Genomic DNA, 20,551 nt, shown 5'->3' with positions numbered 1-20,551 from the left:
TGATGCTAATTATTTACCATGAGTCCTCTTGTTTTATAACAGGTGGCATATTGAGCAGCAACTCCTTTCAGCAGTATGTTGTCATGCTTAGCATCTAGGCTTAAATATTAATGGGAGTAAATGTATTGTAATAGGGATAGTAATGCCAGGTCCTAATGGCTGAGAACAGACCTGGGGCAGGGCCCCTTTAAGAAGCATTTCCAGCTTTATTCACATTGCAGGTGAGGGTAGAGCACTTGAGAAAGCGCTGAAGAGTCTAGAGCTTGCATGTGTGGAGGATATTGGAGAGCTCCCAGTGCAAGGTGGCAGGGAGTATGGGGGCCAGGAACAGCCACTGGAAGCTGTGGTGGCATTGATGCCTAGGGTGATGGACCTAGGGAAGTGAAGATGGTGCAATGGCTGTGGCAAGAACCAGAACCACTAGAGAGTTGACACCACAGAGTCTTAGGGAGAGCCAGTGAGCACAAGCATCACCAGAAAAAAGATGCTGGCTGTACAGCCCCAGAAGTAAGGTAGGAAGAGGGTTCAGGTTTTGTTATATGTTAAGCTATAAATATGACCTTGAGGCTCGCTTCATAGGTAGGAAGGGCCTGGATCCAAAACCTAAGCATAAGGGGTGGGCTTGGGTTCTCCTACCATAATCCTCCCTAGTGTAGGAGATGAGTGTTACTTACGTCTTGAAACAAGGAATACCTCGTCTGTGAGCAATAGAATTACTGAAGCTGGAAAAGACTGGTCTATTATTGCCTGGAAAGAGAGGGTACAGCCATGTGGCATGATTCATATGGAATGATTTACCTTGTGTTTTATTAGTAAACATATGCTGAAGTAAGAGGCAGATACATGACCAGTTCTCCTTATCCAGCTCCATGACATAGGTGTTATTACAACACCTGGCACATGGGTAGCAAGGGAGCTAGTTTGTATTGTATACAAATATTTACCCCAGGGTGAAAGCGACTGAGGGAGTAGATACACAACTAGTATAAGCATTGGTGTAGGACACAGCAGTTTCCATGAGAGAGACAACTTTACCCTGAAGTGAACTAGCTCACACTAGCATACAACTGTGTATTTTATCTGTTCCACTTACTATAAGGCAAAGTCAGTTTACACTATAGCAAACATGTCATGGTCTGTACCTGGAGCCCAAGTTATTTCTATGAAAACAACTGCATGCTGGGGCACTGCATCCTAGAGGAGACACTTCTGGGATATTAAAGCCCAGGACAGGATGGAAGGGGGTTTGAATGCCCCACCAGGGATACTATAGGCTCAGTCACAGTCCAGCCTTGCTAAAGCTGCTATATATGTCAGTTTGTGCGGTGCATGCAGGTACATGCCTTGTGCAATTAACTGCAAGCTTTTGATAATGTTGCTGACTGCCACATGTACTGGTTCTGTATGAAAACAGCAGTAGAAACCAGAGGACATAGCAGGGCTACAAGCTAACCCTGGGTGGTCTCTCTGCTACCCTCTGTGAATATATTGGGGAGGTTGAACTTCAATAACTGAATGTTAGCATTACCCTTGTGGTGTTTGCATACAGTTTGCCTCAGTCATGCCACTAGAAACTGCTGTTATTAGAGGCTGTGGTAATGCTCAGTTACTAGCCTCAAAAGGAAATGGGTTCTGTGCTGCACACACTTTACATCAGCTTTGTTTTGGCAAAGTTCATGGTAGCCCCTTTTGCACACTGCTGAACTTGCCTAACAGCCTTGGTGCAATATCTGCTCTATGCTGCCCATCACCCCACGGCTGACATTGGTACAGAAATGTTTCTATGTGGATATGCTGAGCAATGAGGTGGCATAGCTGAGGCAGTCCTATTCCCATTACAGTAACCGCTATCTATGGTACCTATGGCAATGGAGTGGTAGGTCTAGCATAGAGGTTTCCATTAAATATTTCTACTATAGGAGCTGAACAGCATCACTTACCCCTACCTTGCGAAGTTCCAGCTCCCCAGTGCAGAGTGCTATAGATAAAAGTAGAATCAACCAATGGAAAACACGGAGTGTACCCACCAGAATCCCTCTGGTCAAGTCTACAGGTGATCTCTGCATTCTTTTTTCCTATGATTGTATGGTCTGAGTTTTCACAAACTGAATACGTGTATTCAGATAAGGTTGATGAGCTACTGAGCAGGACAACTATGGATCTGGAAGGCACAGACAAGCAATTTAAAGCTTTGTTGAAAGGAAAGTTATTTGTGGGGGAAAAAATAAGACCAGACCTAGGGAATTTATTAAACAAAGCAGAAACAACCATCACGATAGAAAATTCAACTTCTTTTAATGTGTTAAAATCAACTCTGTGTTTTAAAAATGTATAAATAAACTATTTAAACAATTATTTTTGTTTTCTTGTTTACTATAAAAAACTGCAAACATGCCAAGTCAGCAACAGCGCCAGGACTTGACCCTGGGTCTCCCCAAGCCTTTACCTAATGTACTAAGCCATGATGCCTTTCAGACAGCATGAAGATTATCTGAAAGTCATGATACTTTCATAACATGGGCAAGTTAATTTAAAATAGACAGTTAAATGAATACCTTGACCACTGTTTAATTGCCCTTCAACCATGATCCATCAGTTGATTTAGAATTTGGTACACAGTGCCCCATCACTGCAGTTCTGAATCCAGGCTTCAAGGATCTGGAGTATTAGGCAACAGTAACCAAGGCATTAGCAATTGTAGTTTGGTACTGAATGCACCAAACCTAGGCTTTAGTAAAGGGGCGGGCAAAATGTGGCCTCCATTCTGCCTGCGGCCCTCCAGGTCATTCTATCTGGCCTGTGAGGCCCCTAAAAAATTTAGAAAATTAATATTTATCTGCCCCTGGCTGCCTGTCATGCGCCCCTCAATGGCTTGCCAAAACTCAGTAAGCGCACCTCCACCAAAATAATTGCCTGCCCCTGCCTTGGTAGTACCCACTATAATAGTAGAGCGCTGAAAAGCCAGACATGCCAACCACGTAGATACATTTCTGTGGTTTTGTTCCTGCTACCATGTAAAGCATTAACAAACAGGACATGGCTTGAAGGAGGCCATGTGATGCACATACATTTATCCAAATGACCTTGGTGACAGCAAACAAAGCCAGAGCACTGAGTTTCTTAATACTCAAAGGGATTTGCAGAGACAACAGACACTGTGTGGATGTTTCAGAAAACAAGATTTGCTCCACATGGGATTATATGCCTGTAATTAAATACAATTCCTCCAAAACCAGGACAGCAAAGGGGCATAACGGAGACATGGTCTTCAGCATCCCAGTGTTATTAACAATTGAAAGCAATCAAATCAAAAGATCAACACCAGAAGAGGGAGCAAATTTCCCTGAGCAACATTATCCAGAAACAGCGCTGGTATATGAACGAGTTGTGAATAGTTCAGAGCATTCGCTCATTCTGGTTTGGTTAGCTACAGATGTCCTGCTATTGCTACTGGCTACATGATAAGGCTCTCAGCAATGCTGAATTTAATCACAACACAACCAGCTTCAAATCCACTGCAAGGTGTTATATGTCCCTGATCATATATTACCTTACTCTATGGATGGAGCAATCAGGAAAATATGGCCCAGGAAGAAGGGGATGCTTTCAAAGCGGGGCAGGAACCATTCACTTTGACTTCCTGGCCCCCCGCGTGCCAAAGTAAGGGGCCCCAAGCTTGCAGACAAATGCACTAGCACTTTTAAAAAGACAATCTCTCTACTTTTAAGAGGCCAGACAGATTTGAAAGCCAAGACAAACCAGAACCCCGCTAGAGTGTCTAAGGCAGCTTAAAACAACCAGGGTCCTCTTGCAGAGAGAGAAACTCTTGATAAAATAGAAGTGTGAAGCCCTTTGGCTGTCTCCAAAACACTGTGTTCATGACCAATACTTTACAAAGGCTGTGCTGGTCACTGAAATCCACTTGGATCTTTGGTCAAACTTAGATTATTGTAGACAGTTGAAGCTGTAGGATGCAAAAGGCTCACAGCACACAGCAGTCCAGCTTCCTGCTCAGAGAAGTGAAGTTGGGGGGATGACCTCAGAGACCACAAAGGAAAAAGAGGTTCAGTTATACCCCAAACCATGGCCACCACATACCATCTTTTTAAATATATCCGTTTGCTGCATTGCTGTTTCTCCCCAAGTTTGTTTTGTTTAGGAATCTCACAGGAAATTGAAGATTTAAAAACTAGGTTTAAAAGGAGAGAAAAGTAGGATGCCTGCAGCATGACTGACCCAGTATTGTTGCCCATGGGCCAGCAAGAGATTGGGTACATCTATATTAAGAGAGCAGACAGGACTGTAGGAAACCGTGACAAAAAAACCTTAGTTACACAGGAGTCATTTTAGCAATTGCAATTTGGCCAACTTAGTGGAGCCAACGAGGAGCAGTAATGGTAAGCAGTCCCCACTCAGTAGAGGTTTATTCCATCAGAGCAGGTATCAGAAGTTAACAACTTTAGGCACTTTTACTTTTGTTTTTTGTGGTTTAGGGCTTTCTAGAATGTCTTCATGGTCTGCACTCATCCCTCGGGACCATCGGCCAACTGTTACCTGGTCTGTAAAACAAAAAACAGATTATGTATGTTTGTTCTTGAAAACAGAGTTATCACACAGTCAGAGATGGTGCCCACAAGTTTAGGCACAAAACTGACAAAGAAGAAGGTCTTGAGTTCTAATACAAGTTCTGACCCCTTGTCACCTCAAGTGAGTTATTTAACCTCTATTTTGAAAACTCAGCTGCCTCCCAAGGCTCAAAGGGTTCAGTAATCATGGTCAGTTCCTGGGAACAGAGACTGCACAAAGTGCAGACCTTAACAATTATTTTCTTAGCAGGGATTCACCAAGATTTTCCCATTTCCACAGTGGGTTAAAATAACTCTGGTCATTCTATAAAACATTTCATGAAAACCTTAGTGTACTCTCAGCCCTGGAAAATAATCCTCTTTGTGAAGAAGCGGAGCAGGGACCTACTTAATTTGCAGTTTCATGGATTTTGTGGGGGAAAAAAAAAAATCACAAAACTGGGATTGTCTGCAAAATCAACAGCAGCAGCAGCAGTAAAAGCTGGTGCCCTGGGGGAGCAAGTGGTCCTTACTGCCAGGAGGGGAGGGCGCTGGCTGGCGGAGGGGCATGAAGGGCAGCAGACAAGATGGTGGCTGCCCCCTTGTCCCTCCTCCCCTGCCAGGGCCTCTGCCAATCAGCACTGAGAGGCAGGCCTGTACAAAGGGTAGCCAGCAATCAAGACAGTGGCCACCCCCTTGTCCTTCCTCCCCCCCCCGCCAGGCATCTCCACCAATCAGCACTGAGGGGTGGGACTGCTGTGAAACAACTGCAGAATTAGAACCTTATACTGCGATCAACCCCCAAAAGGTAGGCAAGTTCACCTAGGATTTAGGTAGAGCCCTATGTATGAGAGTCATGCCAAAAAACGTGTCTGCACCACAATTAAGAGTAAAACCTAGATCTTTCTACCTCTGACTTATGTTTTAATTGCTCAATTTAGAGCTGGTTAAACACAAAACACTTCTAGCACACTAAGTAACATTTCTTTTCTCCATGGCAATTCAATTTTTGGAGGCTGGGTGTCAAACTAAAAACATAACATGGAGCAATTCCTATCAGTGACCTATACCCTACTGCAGGGGTGCTAAACCTCTGGCCCACATGCCAAACGGGGCCTGTAGAGCCTTGGAATCCAGCCTGCAGGGCTCCTCAATGGTCCGAAAATTTGGCAGTGGAGGAGCAGTGGCAGTTAATACTGCCACCTGTCCCTCCTGACAAAATCCCAAGCCCCACCTGGTGGGATGAAGTCAGGCCTCAACTCTCCCTCCTCCTGGCCATGTTGGAGCCAGGCCATGTCCCCTTTCCTCCTGCAGAGCCAAGTTGGGGCGGGCTACACCCCCTTCCTCCCACAAGGTAGATCGGGCCTGCAATACCCCTTTCCCCCAAATGACTGGATTAAGGCCAAGCTGTCTCCTGCCTGCCCTCTGCGCCTGCCCCAAGTACCAGACTGGGTCCACCGGTTGGATCCAGCCTATTGAGGAACTGGGCACTGCCCATCTGGCCCACTGGACAAAAAGGTTGAGTGCCATTGCTCAACAGGAAAGTTATTATTTGAAATGGGGTGATTTGGCTTTGGCCATCTTAGCAGGCACACCTAAGTGTGGGAAGAGTTCAGAGCCTTAAGCAGCTCAATGTGTAATGGAACTGAAAATCATAACCCACAGTAAGAAGGTAACTAGCTGATATGGAAGAACTCCACTGTTTACTGTTACAGTCATCAAAAGGAACTGAGCAGTAATTAAGATTGTGCAACCAACAATGCTCTGAGATAAGCACCAAATATAGCTGTTCAGATGTTCTGTGCACCCACACCTAAGGCATGTGCATCACGGGAGTCCAGAAAGGCAGCATTTTTATAGTAATGGCTAGGTTTCCTGCTTGCCCTAGAAATTAACACTTGTACTTATGCTTCCATAGCTTCTTTCCTTCTGTATCATCTTCTCTTATAAGAATCAGGACTGCTTAATCTAACCCAACTGGCTTCTAATGTTTTAGTTTTCAGACAGTTTAAAACAGATTGTTGAGAAGTCAACTAAAGCTGCGAGTTTGTTGAATCACAGGTATTGAATCTGAGCATCAACCACATGGGATTTAAGATTTCCTCAAAGATAAAGCAACAGTTTTTGCATTACAGGCTGAGACACCTTTGAACATTTTTTTCTAATAATCCATTATGATCAGTAATGCTAGAGAGCAAATTATTACACAGATCACCATTATCCCATATCAAACATAGGTCAATCAAACCAATAAAGAACCAGCCAATCCCACTAGATCAAAAATAAATAAATACATCTTCCACAGTTGAAACACCAAGAACTCAAATATTTTATATCATATGTAGTGACTGATGAAAAAACATGGAACAATAAACAAGGTATCATGCCAATGCCATAATAGCTTACGAGTCCACAGGTACTAAAAAAACATAAGGAAAGTAGGAAAAACAGATGCACACAAATGAAAATGACTAACTCATTATTGTGGTGTGCACAATCACTTATTCCTCAGTTCCCTTTTATAGGTAAAACCCCAGCATGGAGATTACAGGAAGATATTTCTTAAAGTGAAGGCATAACCTCACAGTTATTAAAAGTCAGAAATATCCTACTTGTCAATTAAATTATGTCTCCCCAAAAGGGATGATTTTATAAGACAAAAATGCTAGATGTAACGAGAGTTGTAGTAAACTCAGCAGATAAATTAAGAGGAAAAAGGGTGAAACCAAACAGAACCCCCCACCCACAATGCTTAATTCTTCAGCATTATCTGTAAATAAGGTACATGTATTTTTAATCTAGAGCTTCCTCAGATACCTGAAAACACATGGCACTAATTAGCAAGAGGCTGATTAAAGTGTTCCTTTACACAATCCAAAGGCAACATTTAAGCAAGAAAGATGTTTCTCCAGCCTGGACCTTTCATATCAATCTTGATTAATAATGAATGTTTGAGTCCTTTGGTTGCTGTAAGAATGTTTCTTCTCATTCACCAATTAATATGTATTCCCTCTACATTTCTCTTAAATGCAGGAGGTAAGGATGATTTCTAGTCTTTTAATTTTGTATTTTTCTCTCTCTTCTATTAGCATCAGTACCTGCCTGCCACTCAGATCTTTCTGAGGTAGCATCTTGCATTTAAATTGACATGATTATTCTAAATTTCATTGCTACCCCTGGGGATCAGCCTAACAACCATTCTGTCAGTGTCACTCTGCCACCACTTGAGCAAGCAGAGAGCAGCAGTACAGGCACTAGAGCCGTCTCTCAGAAGGCCAGACTGGTTCACATCATCTTCTAACTTAAGGGTTAGAGCCTACCTTTAAATTTTGCAGAAATATAACTTTTCCTTCATAATTACACCAGTTATGTACTTGCCACTAGTGAGAGGATTTTTCAAGCCTTGTTTATAGATCTCATTATTTCAAGTCAGGCAGAGAAAAATACAATGGTTTTGCTGCAGATAAATTACATTTTCCTTAAGTCTCACCTGAGTTCTGGTTTTCTGGACAGTCTTTTTTAAAGTGCTCCACTGATCCACAAAGCCTGCAGCAGCCTCCTATTAAAGACAGGAACAGCCAAAACTATTGTTTAACAACTGGAAAAAAATATATCTGATCTAAGCTTTACACATACTGACTTACCTGCACAACTGGAAAGGCATACATTTAATCAGAGGCCTCCTAGATTTCCAGGTAAGATGAAATAACTTGTTGCAGTATGAGACCTACTGTATGTATATGGACAAGTGATTTCCTTTACATCTCCACTCCCCAACTGTGAAACAGGGACAATGCCTTTGTAAAGCACTGAGATCTTAACTACAGATAAAGACTTAAGTATTATTACTCTGAAACTATCATTTCTGTAACATTTTCCTAGAAGTCTTCACACTTATTTGAAACTGTAAAAATAGTTTCCTCCAGATCAAGCTCTGTTCAAAGATGCCAGCATTCACAACTACTTTTGGATTAATGGAAGCTGCATGTGGGCATCAAACTGCAATATTTGGCCTTTTGGGGGCAGTATCTATCAGAAATCTAGCCAGTTTTAAACAAAAGTGAAGCCATGTGCTTCTGCCAATTTAAGGCTTTATAATCATACTTGTCTATTTTAATGTGAACGCTTGCCCCCACCATGATGTTTGCCAAAAGTCTTTCACAGAGTAAGAAGATAAACTCATGGGAAATACTAGAAAACTAACAGTTATCTGTAGAAAGGAAAAAGGTAGAGTAGATTGCTCTAATAGCTTTATAAGCTTAAAACTGAGCTGAAATTTAAGTGGAAGATGTCCCTTTCTTAGGATAAAGGCTTCACTAAGAACATGTTGCAATTCAACAAGATGCTTAGGCATTGCTTCCAGTTCAAATCACTTCATGCTTGTGGTTATACAATTTATGACACCACAAGATAAAAAAGAGGGTTCTTCTTTACTTTCATTCTGTTTTGCTCTTCTGCAATGTAAGCATATCACTCTGTAAAAAAAAGGACTGAAGCGTAATGTTGCACTAAATGGACTTGTTTGGGTAACACTCACTAAATGCTTAAGTAATATGTGTCTACCACACAGTGAGCATACAGTTGTCTAGGTAAAACAGCCAATACAGTGCAACTCTGCTTATGTGCATAGCTGGTAACAGCTTTATTGGCCTTACAGAATAACATCCAAGTCCCAACTTGCTACTTATTGCTTATATCTAACCTGCATATCAGTTAAGGCAGGGGTGCCAAATACATGGCCCACAGGCTGGATCCGCAGAGCCCTGCCATCTGGTCCCTGGCGCTGCCGCCAGGTCTTATCAAACACACAGGGCACAGCACATGCCCATGGGGTAGGGCCAGTACACAAGCCTGATCCCGCCCACAGAACCCTTCCCCTTTCCCAACATACCTAATCCAGGAGCTGCTCTGCCTAGTCTGGGATCTGCACCATGGTATGTGTCCCAGAGTGGGCACCATATGCAGCACAATCCCACCAGGGCGGACCCTGTGCCACGTGTGCTGCCATATCTGGCTACTCTGGGACACATACCACCTATGATGCCTCCTCCAGCCAGTCTGGGACCCATGCTGCACAAAGCAGCTACTGGATCAGGTATGCTAGGGGAGGGGAAAGGCAAAGTAGGGCCCACGGACCCTCTCTATTTGGCGTGCAGACTAGGGTGTGATGAGTTTGATACCCCTCGATTAAAGGGACAAATCACAAGTGCATAGTACCATTTAGCCCCACTGTTTATTTTGTAAACTGAATTATATTCTAGTTAAGTTCAGAGAAATGAAGGAGTAGCAGTTGTCCAAGTCAGAAGCATCAAAAGTCATGGGAAGCAGATAAGGGCTATGAAACTCTCCTGTCATTCTCAAGCCTTCCAAGAGCCATCTCAAAACTGAGCATTAGAAGATACGAAATTCAATTTCTATACTCTGCTACTTACCCTGCTGATGTCAAGATCCTTGCAAATGAGGAAGCAATCCCTAGTTAGGAAAGCTAAATATGGGACACACTAAAGTTGCCACAGGCTTTATACACAGACATACATGATACAAATAGTTATACTCACTACCTGGTAGCCATTTCTTTGTTAGTTTCTTGTAGTTAAATTTATATCAAGACAAATATTCAATTTAAATAGTTATACTCACCTTCAGCATACAGTCCTTTAGGGTTATCTGGACACGATCTTGACAGATGTCCCATCTCACCACAAATAAAACATTTTGCAAATGGAAATTCCCCTGCAAAATTTGATTTGTTTTTTCATGATACATGCTACAGCCATCACAGTAAACATACAGATAAAATACTAGCTTATGCAACGAATGAGATTTACACAGAAGAAATCAATATTGCAGTAATCCAGAACCAGTTTAAAACAAGTAATTTGTGTCTTCACAACAATCATTACTTTTTCTGACTAAAAAAAGAAAATATTATACTTCAATGAATGGAAACCCCTTACACAGCACTCCCTCTAAGAAAGAAACAGATATTAAAGCATACCAACAGCTGGGTCTATTTTTGCTTTACACTTGCTGATTTCATGCTCTGTAGATCCACACCGATAACAGATTCCAGTACCCATATCTTGATTTTCAAGTGCTGCTGGGCAATCAGCAATGCCATGGCCAGGCTTTCTACAGTGGAAACATACCTTTGAAAATAAAACATGAATTAACAGACTGACCATAGAAATGCACATGTCTACAGAAGAACCTGTTTACAGCCAAAAACTGAAGAACCCCTTTATTGTTAACACCACCCAATTGTTTTTGTGTCTAATTTTATTTTTGCTAAATTCCTTTTTATATTAAAATTACTTTAAACTTATCAACTGTGGCATAAAGGTAATAGGACAGCAACAAGGTTTAAGAGTCTGGATCAAGAAAAGCTGTGCCCAGGGAGAAATTAGAATTAGGGATCTCAGTAACTAAAACTCAGTAACTGGTACTGAAAGAGACAGTACAAAATCACTGACTAATAAGGATTCTGTGGCTATAAGAAGATACTTATACTTCTTCCCAAGAGGAAAATGCCTGGAATATAAAAATAATCTCATTAGTGCAGTGAATCACAAAACCATTGTGAATACAGGCCTGTGACAATTGATCAAGCCCAATACTATAGTCACTACTGCTGCAGCTACTATGACAAGAACTTCATCATGGGCATCAGCCTCTGAGCATTACAGAACGAATGCACCCTCCCTCAGAAAAGAAAACTGGTACATTTGGCAGGTGCAGGCAGAGAAGGAGCCTCGCTCAAGCTGCAATGCAGTTCTGCAAGTTTTAAGACATGTCTACAGAAGTTTGTCCCTGGAACCACTACCACAACACACATCGTTAAGACAGTAGTGATATGTTACCTGCATTCTACCCTAATCCTACAGTGTGCTTATTAGCAAAAGCCTGGGATACCCTGATATTGGCAATGGGCTGAGTCTACCCCCTTACCTTCTGGGCCAAATTCAGCATCATTTTTTATAAATAGTAGCTACTAGATATCTAATTAGGAATTAGCTGGTGATCTCACTCCAACTGCTGGGCACCAGGCATCCATCTCTGAGAAACCTCCATGATAACTGACACCTACAGAGTGTCTTTCCCTGGCCCCAAAATTACTGCAGTTTTATATGGCGAGCGAGGATCCCTGGCTCTTGGTGGTGACACCTGATGCTTCCTGCAGCTGCACTCTACTCCCTGCCTCCATTCTGGCACCTCCCTTTACTGAGTACCCAAGGCTCCTGTGCCACACACAACAACTGTCCATGCCACTTGTGGCACATGCGCCATGAGTTGTCCACCTATGGCTTAGAGCATCCTTCAATGGGGAGCAAGATGTGGGAAAGCATTCTTGCCAGGAAAACCACAGGAGCAGCCATGCTTTAGGGCAAAGCATAAGATGAACCTGGATTGGCTTTTACATCATTTATTTAGAATGATCAGTTATTTAGAGTCATCAAGACAAGCCAAGTCTCTAAAAAAGTAAGACTGAATTTCAGAGTGTCTAGTCCAATAATTCTCAGTCAGGGTGGTGCTGTGGCACCCTGGGACACCATCAGATCCTCTGAAGAGTGCTGCAAGCTGTGGGAAAATAAGGCTAATGTGAGGAAGTAAGCAGATAAGCGTAGGCTCAGCCTTGTCCCTGCCTGGCCAGTCTCCCATCCTGATCCCCAAACCCTTCAAGGAGCTAAAAACACTGTAGTATATAAATTATTTGAAACTGAGTACAGAAAAAACACTGTAGTATATATATTTTTGAAATTGAGTGACACTCAATTTACAAAGCTATGCGGGGTGCCTTGAGTGCAGTGAGGGATGCCTCGAGTTGAGAACCACTGGTCTCATCTATACACAGCAGGTGGGAATTCCACTTCCTTACAGCACACCTTGCTTCCACCAAGCAGATGCACCAATTCCTCCATCTACCAAGAATTTGGCACTGTTTGTGCCCACTTGAGCACACTACTCCTTTACACAATTACAGATCAAAGAATTACATGGACAAGAGTTACATACAATTTGATTACATCATTTTTGTTTATATTTACTATTTAGTTTAAAAACAAACTTTAGCTGTACTAGTACAACTTTCTCTAAATAAGGTCTAGATCTAAAATTCTGCATCAGTAGCGTCACAGACCCCTGAAGACATCAACCCTTCCACTTCCTCAGATGATATCAAAGGCTCAATCCAAATGAAACCCCTACCACTATACAGTAATGCAAGTGTGGGGTAGGACAAAAAAAAAAAAAAAAAGACAGGTTGCATTTATGTTTTTTCCCCCATAAAGGAAAAAAAAAACCATGGGATCATAAGAAAGGAGGGCTGGAAGGGACCTCACAAGGTCATCTAGACCAGCCCACAGTCAAGGCTGGATCACCCCTAACTAAACCATCCCAGCTAAGTGTCTTATCTAACCAGCTCTTCAAAATTTTCAGGAATGGAGATTACACACCTTCTTTAGGTAGCCTGTTCCAATGTTTGCCCAACCTCACACTCAAAGTTCCTCCTAATCTCCAACCTAAATTTCCTCTGCTGAAGCTTGAGGCCATTGCTTCTAATCCTGTCTCCTACAGCCACAGAGGAAAATCTATCTTCATTCTCTTCACAAACCACCCTTCAGGTATTTGAAGACAGTTATCAATTCTAAAGACTAAATAACCTCAGTTCTTTCAGTCTCACAAGTCAAGCTTCCCAGGCCCCTTATCATTGTTATACTTTTTCCAATCTGTCCACATTTTCCTTGAAGTATGAGGCCCCAGACTGGACATAATACTCCAGGCAAGGCCTCACAACTGCTGAAGATGGAAGTATTGTTAGGTGAATTTAGTTCACATGGACTCTAAAAAAAAAAATCACAACATACACACTGAAGATAGAGCTGATTGTGAGCTTTGTTAACAGAGAGATAAACCTGCCCTGGGATGTTCCATGGCTTTCAAATGTCAAGTTTACTGACACACAAACTGCTGAAAACCAAAAGTTCATTGCCTGGTTGTCAAAGGTTTGAGCCTCAATGAATACAATGGGAAAGACACAAGGCAGCTGCTCTCTTTGATGGTAGATTTCCTTTTTTTTTTTTAAAACAAGAAAAAAAGTGCATGTCATATAGGAGCTTGTGACCCTTTAGGTAGCAGCAGGCATGTAGCCAACTTGTCACTGTCAAGAGGCTGTAAAAGCATCCTACCTCACTATTCCCCAGTAAATCTTAACAGACGAGTAAATCAATACTCAGAAATGAACTGACACATTTGAGGTCACCCAACAGGCCAATGGCAGAGCTAGACACAAAACCTCAGGTTTCCTACGAGCCAATTGAGAGTTCTGTCACTTGAACTTATGTGGTCCATGCAATTTCCAAGTTCTGTTCATGTCTTGTACTGATTGAGACAATGCAGTGGGCATAACTATCATGCATGGACACGTTTGGTGTAGCAGCTCACAGAACAAGTGAGAAAAGTCACAGGTGGCCCTTGCTGTCTGACATGCATTGCAGACAGCAGCTCACTGGACAGCTGAACGCTTCTTTTATGTAGCTGGAGCCATGCACAAAACCATGGCCTGTTTTGTTCCTCTGCTCCCCACCTACAAGCACCTCCCAGGCCCTATCCCTGCTTTTGCTCGGCCCCAGCAGGCAATCTTTTGGCCCACCCACTCCCCATTCAGGGATAGCAGATACTGTAACGTAGTATTTTTTTGTTTTCAGTACTTCAGGGCTTCTTGGTCCCACCTAATACAGGCTAAAACATGGAACTTTCATACCACTTTTCCCAGTGGGGCAGCATCTTTCTAGATCCTAGTATACAGCATGGGAGAGCATAATGTGGAGGGGACAATTCCGCTTCCTCATCCCCCAAGTCCTGCCACCACCCAATCCCTGCACTGCCATTGAATCTCCTACCACCCATACCCATTTGTTAAACACTGAGTTTCAGAAAAGTGGACTTTTAAAACTCAGAGTACTGGAGGGCAGCATCTGATGGGAGGCAGGTCTAAGTGGAAAAGGAGTCTGGAAGAATTGGTAGTACAGATACTCACTTGAAGTTGTAGTTACGTTCTTGAAAAATGTGACTTTAAGCAAAACCATGTTAAGCGAATCCAGTTATGTCACAGTAGTTACCTACTATCAGGCAGGGGCCAAACAACATTATAACCGAATATTGCACAACTTTAAATGAGCATATTCTCTAATAGATCAGCAACATAATAACAAAACAACATTAACCGGGACAACATTAAATGAGGAGTGTCCGTACTTTAAAGTGACAATAAGAAAAATAAAACTCTGGCATGCATCAATCGATGCATTTCCTGTAAATCCAAAGAAGTGATTCTCCTGCTTTACTCAACATTGGTATGGCCACAGCTGGAGTACTGCATCCAATTCTGGGCGCCACACTTCAACAAGGACATACTAAAACTCGAGAGGGTCCAGAGAAGGGCCACCCATACGATCAGGGACTTGCATGGCAAGCCATAAGAGGAGAGGCTGAGGGATCTCAGACTCTTCAGCCTAAAGAAAAGAAGGCTGAGAGGGGACCTGATTGCAGCTTACTGCTATATCAGAGGCCTACATCAGGGGCTTGGTGAACAACTGTTCACCAGGGTGCCCCCGGGGAAAACTAGAAACAATGGCCACAAACTCCTGGAAGATAGTTTCAGGCTGAACATTAGGAAAAACTTCTTCACAACTAGGGTGTCCAGACTATGGAACAAGCTCCCCTCAAAGGTGGTGCAATTATCTACCCTAGAGGTCTTCAAGAAAAGACTGGATGGTCACCTGGCTGGGGTCACCTGACCCCAGATGTCTTTCCTGCTCATGCACGGGGCTGGACCCAATGATCCACCAGGGTCCTTCCAGCCCTATGATTCTACGGAAAGATGCACAGGAAGAAAAGAAAGCCTATAAATGCACCAGCTTGGCTAACAAGGAATTAGCTAAGGAAACTGCAGAGCCATTGGTCATTACCTTTGAGAACTCACAGACTGCCAGGCAACTAGAAATGGGCCAATATAGTTTTCATCTTCAAAAAAAAAGGTGGGGGGGAGGAGATGAGAATGGAGTAGGATCCAGGGAACTAAAGTAACTCATCTAACTTCAATACCAAAAGAGATTCTCAAGCATATCATCAAGGAATCTATCCTCTGTATGACAAGGTGATGGGCTTTATGAACTCGGGGCTGGGGAGGGAGTGAATGGGGGTGGACAAAATAATGGATCTGGGGATGTATTAACACAGGGGTGGCCAATCTGCAGCACGGGTGCCACAAGTGACATAGGCACATGCACAAGTCACAGATCAGGGAAGAGACAGGCAGCATAGCTACAGCTACAGCAGGGAGCAGAAAGCAAAGCAGCACATCCAGCAGGGAACATGGAGTTGGGAACTGAAAGACGAGCAGCAGATAGAGCAGGAGAAGGGGATCAGAGTGGCACTTGGGAAAGATGCAGGGCTAATTTGTGGCACACAAGCCAAAAAGGTTGGCCCCCACTATATTGTCACCTGCAAGTCACAGGAAGTAATTCTTCCATTCTATTCAGCACCAGTAAGGTTTCATCTGGTGTAAGGCCCAGCTCCAAGTAACACACTTTGAGACAGACATGGACAAATTGGAAATATTCCAGAGAAGAGCAACAAGTGATTACTGGTCTAGAGAACACAACATACAAGGAAAGGCTGAAAGAACTGGGACTGCTAAGTCTAGAGAAGAAAAGACATGGGGTGGTAGAGGCAAAGGTGCGAGAGTGATGCTAACAGTCTTTAAGTATAAAAAAAGTTGTCACAAAAATGGGGATAACTATTTTCTGTGTCCACAAGGGCTAGGACAAGTACTAACAGCCTTACCAGTAAACGCAACAAAGGAAATTAAGTTGGCTATTCCCAAGAACTAAACACAGGAATAGATTACCAAGAGAGGATACAGAACCTTTATGGCTGAAATTAAAAACAGGTTCAGCAAAAACTTGACTGGGGTGGTTTAGACAAGGATATTCCTGCCTTGAGCAGAGGCCTCAACTAGATGACCTCCTGAGGTCTCCTCTGGACCCAATTTTCTGGGATTATTCCCTTATTTCTCTAAGTCCCCCCACCCCCTTCCAGCAACCACTGGCAATTAGGATTTGTTTCTTTTCTGCAACAATTCAGAAGGTGCTTGAATTATCTTCTGCACTTGGATCACATTTCTCCAAAAAGTGTTCCCTCTAACAGGGACAATTTTAGTAACATGCATACATACATACAAGTCTCATTCCAATATCAGTCAAGAGTAGGACTGACATCTGCTAGGTGCGGTTAAGGTGCAATTACTATAGCAGGCCTCTTTCACTCTCAAGTGAATACCAGCGCTGCAGCAACTCCCCTATCTATGCATAACACCTTAGGCATGCACCAAGCTAAACTCTTTTTGAAGATATTTTGTCATTTTGCTTTTCCAAAAGGATAGCAGGTTTCATGAAGTCGGTTCCATATGTGTCGAACAACCAGGACCTTCTGGACATGTTCAGAGCCCCAAGCCTCAGCAAGTCTAACAAAGTGTCAATCTTAAGACACACTGGTTTTCATAGACTGTGTCTCCAGAACGCTTTGTTCAAATGACCTCTAATTCACCCTAAACGCACACATGACCCACCATATTGCAAGACAGTCCAAATGAACATGTTAATTTGAGAGCACTTGAGAGAGGACTTTTAAACAGAAAGGAGTTCTCAATCCTCACTACAGCTGAAGTGGTGCTACTGTCTAGGGCAGTGGTTCTCCACCAGGTTGTGGCAAGATCCTTTTAAGGGTGCTGTGCAACATTAGCACTGTTAGGTGTGTCAACACCAACACAACGCACAAAACAGACTAGAGATTTCAAACAGGAATCCACAGCTGGGTTCAAATTACACTCCTATTCTTGGGGGGGGAATCTGCGGAGGTGGCAGCTGGAAGAAGCCACTACTGTTTAAGCTGCTTAGACAGACGCAGGGTGGATTGGGGGCTCTTGCCTCTTATGGGGAGGGAGGGTTCAGACCCCCCAACCCTCCCCGTATTTCAAATCTTGATCCATAGGGCCAGAAACAGTCTGCCCTGTTGTGGTCTTTTTGAGTTCTCTGCAACAGAAGAACTGCCCTGGAGTAACAGAGATATGAGACCGAAGAGCCATCTCTTTCTGATGGTACCTGGAAGCTAAAAAAGTTGAGAAGCCCTGCTCTAAGGACGCTGCCACTATGAGGAAAGAACAGGGAGGAAACAGGACCAGGGTCTCACCATGCCATGTTTCTTCTTCTCTTGTCTCTTCAACCGCCTCTCCTCCCGGCGCTGGTCTTTCTTTAAGGCCATTGCTACTTCTGCCCTCACCTCGGGGTCGTGAGCTGCCAAAACCAGCCCGCCCTGCGCGCTGTGCCTCACGTGCTCCAGGAACCCATTGACGTCCTCGTTCATGTACTCCTTCTTCTTTCTGTTTTTCTTCTTCCCCCCTGGCTCTCTCTGGAGGTGAAGTGGGCGGGAGCCACGGCCTGCCCCAGCCTTTGCACTGCCCTTGGGGGCCCCGTCCGCCATCTTCTCCCAGGGCGTCGCCTGCAGGACCCCCCTGCTGCGGGCTGCATGCTGGCGGGCCCAGCGGGTCATGGCTGCTCCTCAGGGGCCCTGGTGGGGCTGTAAAACAGCACTGTGGGGTGGGGGGTCAGACCCTTCACATGCTCCCATACTTGTGTCTAGATGCATGTGCCAGGCCCCACAAGCAACACCCAACCCCAGAACTGTCTGTGTCTATAAAACCTCCCACCCCATAACCACCACCTGCCTCACAAGCAAACCCCCTCCGCCAGCACTTGCCCCAGGGTAGCCACCCCCACACGCCCCACCACACACACCTCAACCACCACCTGACTCCCAAGCGAGCTCCTCCGCCAGACCCCCGGGATGGGCGGGCCCCAACACACGCTCCCTCAACACACCCCGCCCCGGTAACAAGCGGCGCCCGCCCCACCTCCGGCCCGCAGAGCAGTCCCCTCCGACACCACCCGCTGCTGCAACTGCGCTGTGGTCACTCCGAGAACCCCCTGCACCACTCCCCGGCGGCGAGACCTCCAGGGCAGAAGATGCTCACAGGCAGAGAGAGGCAGAGCGACCGTACCGGACGCACGTGGCACGCCGGAAGTGGCCCTCCGAGAGGCGGGGTGGGTCACTCTAGCCAGAACAAATCTCGGTGGCGCGGAGGAGTCACGTGGTTTAAGGCCGCTGGCGCGCACCCCGGCTGGCGCGGTCACGTGGCGCCCCGCGTGGCGCCTGTCACTCGCGCAGCCTGCTCTGTGTGGGGTGGTGTCAGCCCTCGGCAGGCCTCCGCCCTCCGCGCTGCCGGTATTTTGGCTTCCGTGGGAGATCCTTTACAAACCGTGACCGGGATGTCTCAGCTGCGCTCTGCCCGCCCTCCATGCTAGTGCACATCCTCGAGGGCACATCTACCCGGCAAGGGGGTGGCCTGGGCTGTTATGCTGTCGTGCCATAGATACAATACGCACCTTGCTGGGGAGAGGTTGGAGCATGCCGAGAGCAAAGGATAATGAACAAACCACAGTGGTCCAAATCCTACCCTTTTCGTATAAAGCCAAATAGTGCAGTGGGTCGCAACCTCCTAGGCTCAAGGCACAGCTCAGTAAACTCAAAGCTTCCCCTCAGAAAACACCAGCTCTTAATTTTCACTCATTTTTGACCAATTAAAGCAATTTTGTTTCTCAGACCACTTTGACTTCCCATTTGGAAATGTCCAGGTTTATCTTGAGACTTGTTTGCACACCGAGCAGCGCTAACACTGAATAGCATGCCACCACAGTCTTTAAGGAGCCCAGGGTGCCCAGGCCATTGAGCCATTGAGGTCAGGGAACCACTGAGATACTGCTTTGAAAAGCAATGAACGAACCAACCCTATATTGGGATAATTCCCTCCAGAAGCCTGGCATATATATGCTAAATGAAAGCAATCAGCTAGTTTGGTGATGGTGCCCAGATAACTACCAAGAAGGTATTTCTACATATATCAGCTTTCCTGCAGCACTGCCCAGCCATTTCTGCCCCACCACATGTTGTTCCCTGTTCCTTGGCATACCCACATGGTGTATCACATACTGTGATTCTTTGAAATCTTGTGCTACTTAAAATCCACACAGATTGTGTTTGTTCTTTGCATCTCCGATGTTTCCATTTCATTTTGCTTTCTTGTCAATCAAAACTTGCAGATTATACAATTTTCTGTTGCCAGGCTGTGCTACTCTATTGATGCAAATGTACCACAAGGGGGAGTATGCACCTGTATTTCCCTCTGAAACTAACATGAACTGCTCTGAATAGTGGAACAGATGTGGGCTTTTTACAGTTTTAAATGAAAGAGTATAGTTGTTGGGATATATTTTCTTGCAGAGTTTTCTTTCAGCTAGAAGTACTATTTTACTATGGATATCACTACAGGGAATCCAGAGTTAGAAAGGAATAAGAGGAAGAAAAAAACATTTCATAGTTTTATAGTTGGTAGGGTAAGAAGGGCCCTGAGCAGATCATCAAGTCCAACCCCCTGCCCTGGGCAGGAAAGAGTACTGGGGTCAAACGACCCCAGCAAGGTGTTCATCTAACCTCCTTAGGAGCCAGCACCACTTCTCTGGGAAGTTGGTTCCAGATCCTAGCTGCCCTGACAGTGAAGTAGCTCCTCCTGATTTCTAGCCTAAATCTACCCTCTGCCAGCTTGTGACCATTATTTCTAGTCACTCCTGGTAGTGCTCGGGGGAACAGGGACTTCCCCAGTGCCTGCAGGTCCCCTCTGACTAGTTTGTAAACGGCCACTAGATCCCCCCTCAGCCTTCTCTTGTGGAAGCTGAACAGGTTCAGGTCCCTTAGCCTCTCCTTGTAGGGCCTGCCCTGCTGCCCCCTGATCCTGCAGGTGGCCCTCCTCTGGACCCTCTTGGTGCTGTCCACATCCCTTCTGAAGTGCAGTGCCCAGAACTGGACACAGTACT

The 20,551-nt window shown here is 44.6% G+C and overlaps 1 protein-coding gene across 5 annotated transcripts; it reads right to left on the bottom strand.

Annotated features, from left to right (window-relative positions):
- Window positions 1-2,276: 2,276 nt before the first annotated feature.
- Window positions 2,277-18,764, bottom strand: ZCCHC9 (zinc finger CCHC-type containing 9). 5 transcript variants are annotated; one of them, XM_090038187.1, is made up of 6 exons: window positions 18,655-18,764; window positions 17,814-18,200; window positions 10,564-10,714; window positions 10,206-10,298; window positions 8,056-8,124; window positions 2,277-4,559 (listed from the first exon to the last, which is right to left on the bottom strand). In XM_090038187.1, exons 2-6 carry the CDS (start codon window positions 18,171-18,173, stop codon window positions 4,444-4,446), a joined length of 789 nt encoding a protein of 262 aa, XP_089894313.1. In that variant the 5' UTR covers window positions 18,174-18,200; window positions 18,655-18,764; the 3' UTR covers window positions 2,277-4,443. The 5 variants fall into 5 exon arrangements, with proteins under 5 accessions (XP_089894313.1, XP_089894309.1, XP_089894311.1 ...); XM_090038183.1 differs by having other exon boundaries at window positions 18,535-18,672; XM_090038185.1 differs by lacking the exon at window positions 18,655-18,764 and adding an exon at window positions 18,535-18,652 and having other exon boundaries at window positions 17,814-18,213.
- Between the last annotated feature and the right edge of the window lie 1,787 nt (window positions 18,765-20,551).

The sequence above is a fragment of the Crocodylus siamensis genome, chromosome 3, assembly GCF_052110815.1.
Source record: "Crocodylus siamensis isolate JL-2025a chromosome 3, ASM5211081v1, whole genome shotgun sequence".
In the NCBI taxonomy this organism is placed as follows: Eukaryota; Metazoa; Chordata; order Crocodylia; family Crocodylidae; genus Crocodylus; species Crocodylus siamensis.
The sequence above is the reverse complement of the archived record's forward strand: the minus strand, read 5'-3'. Positions and strand labels throughout refer to the sequence as shown.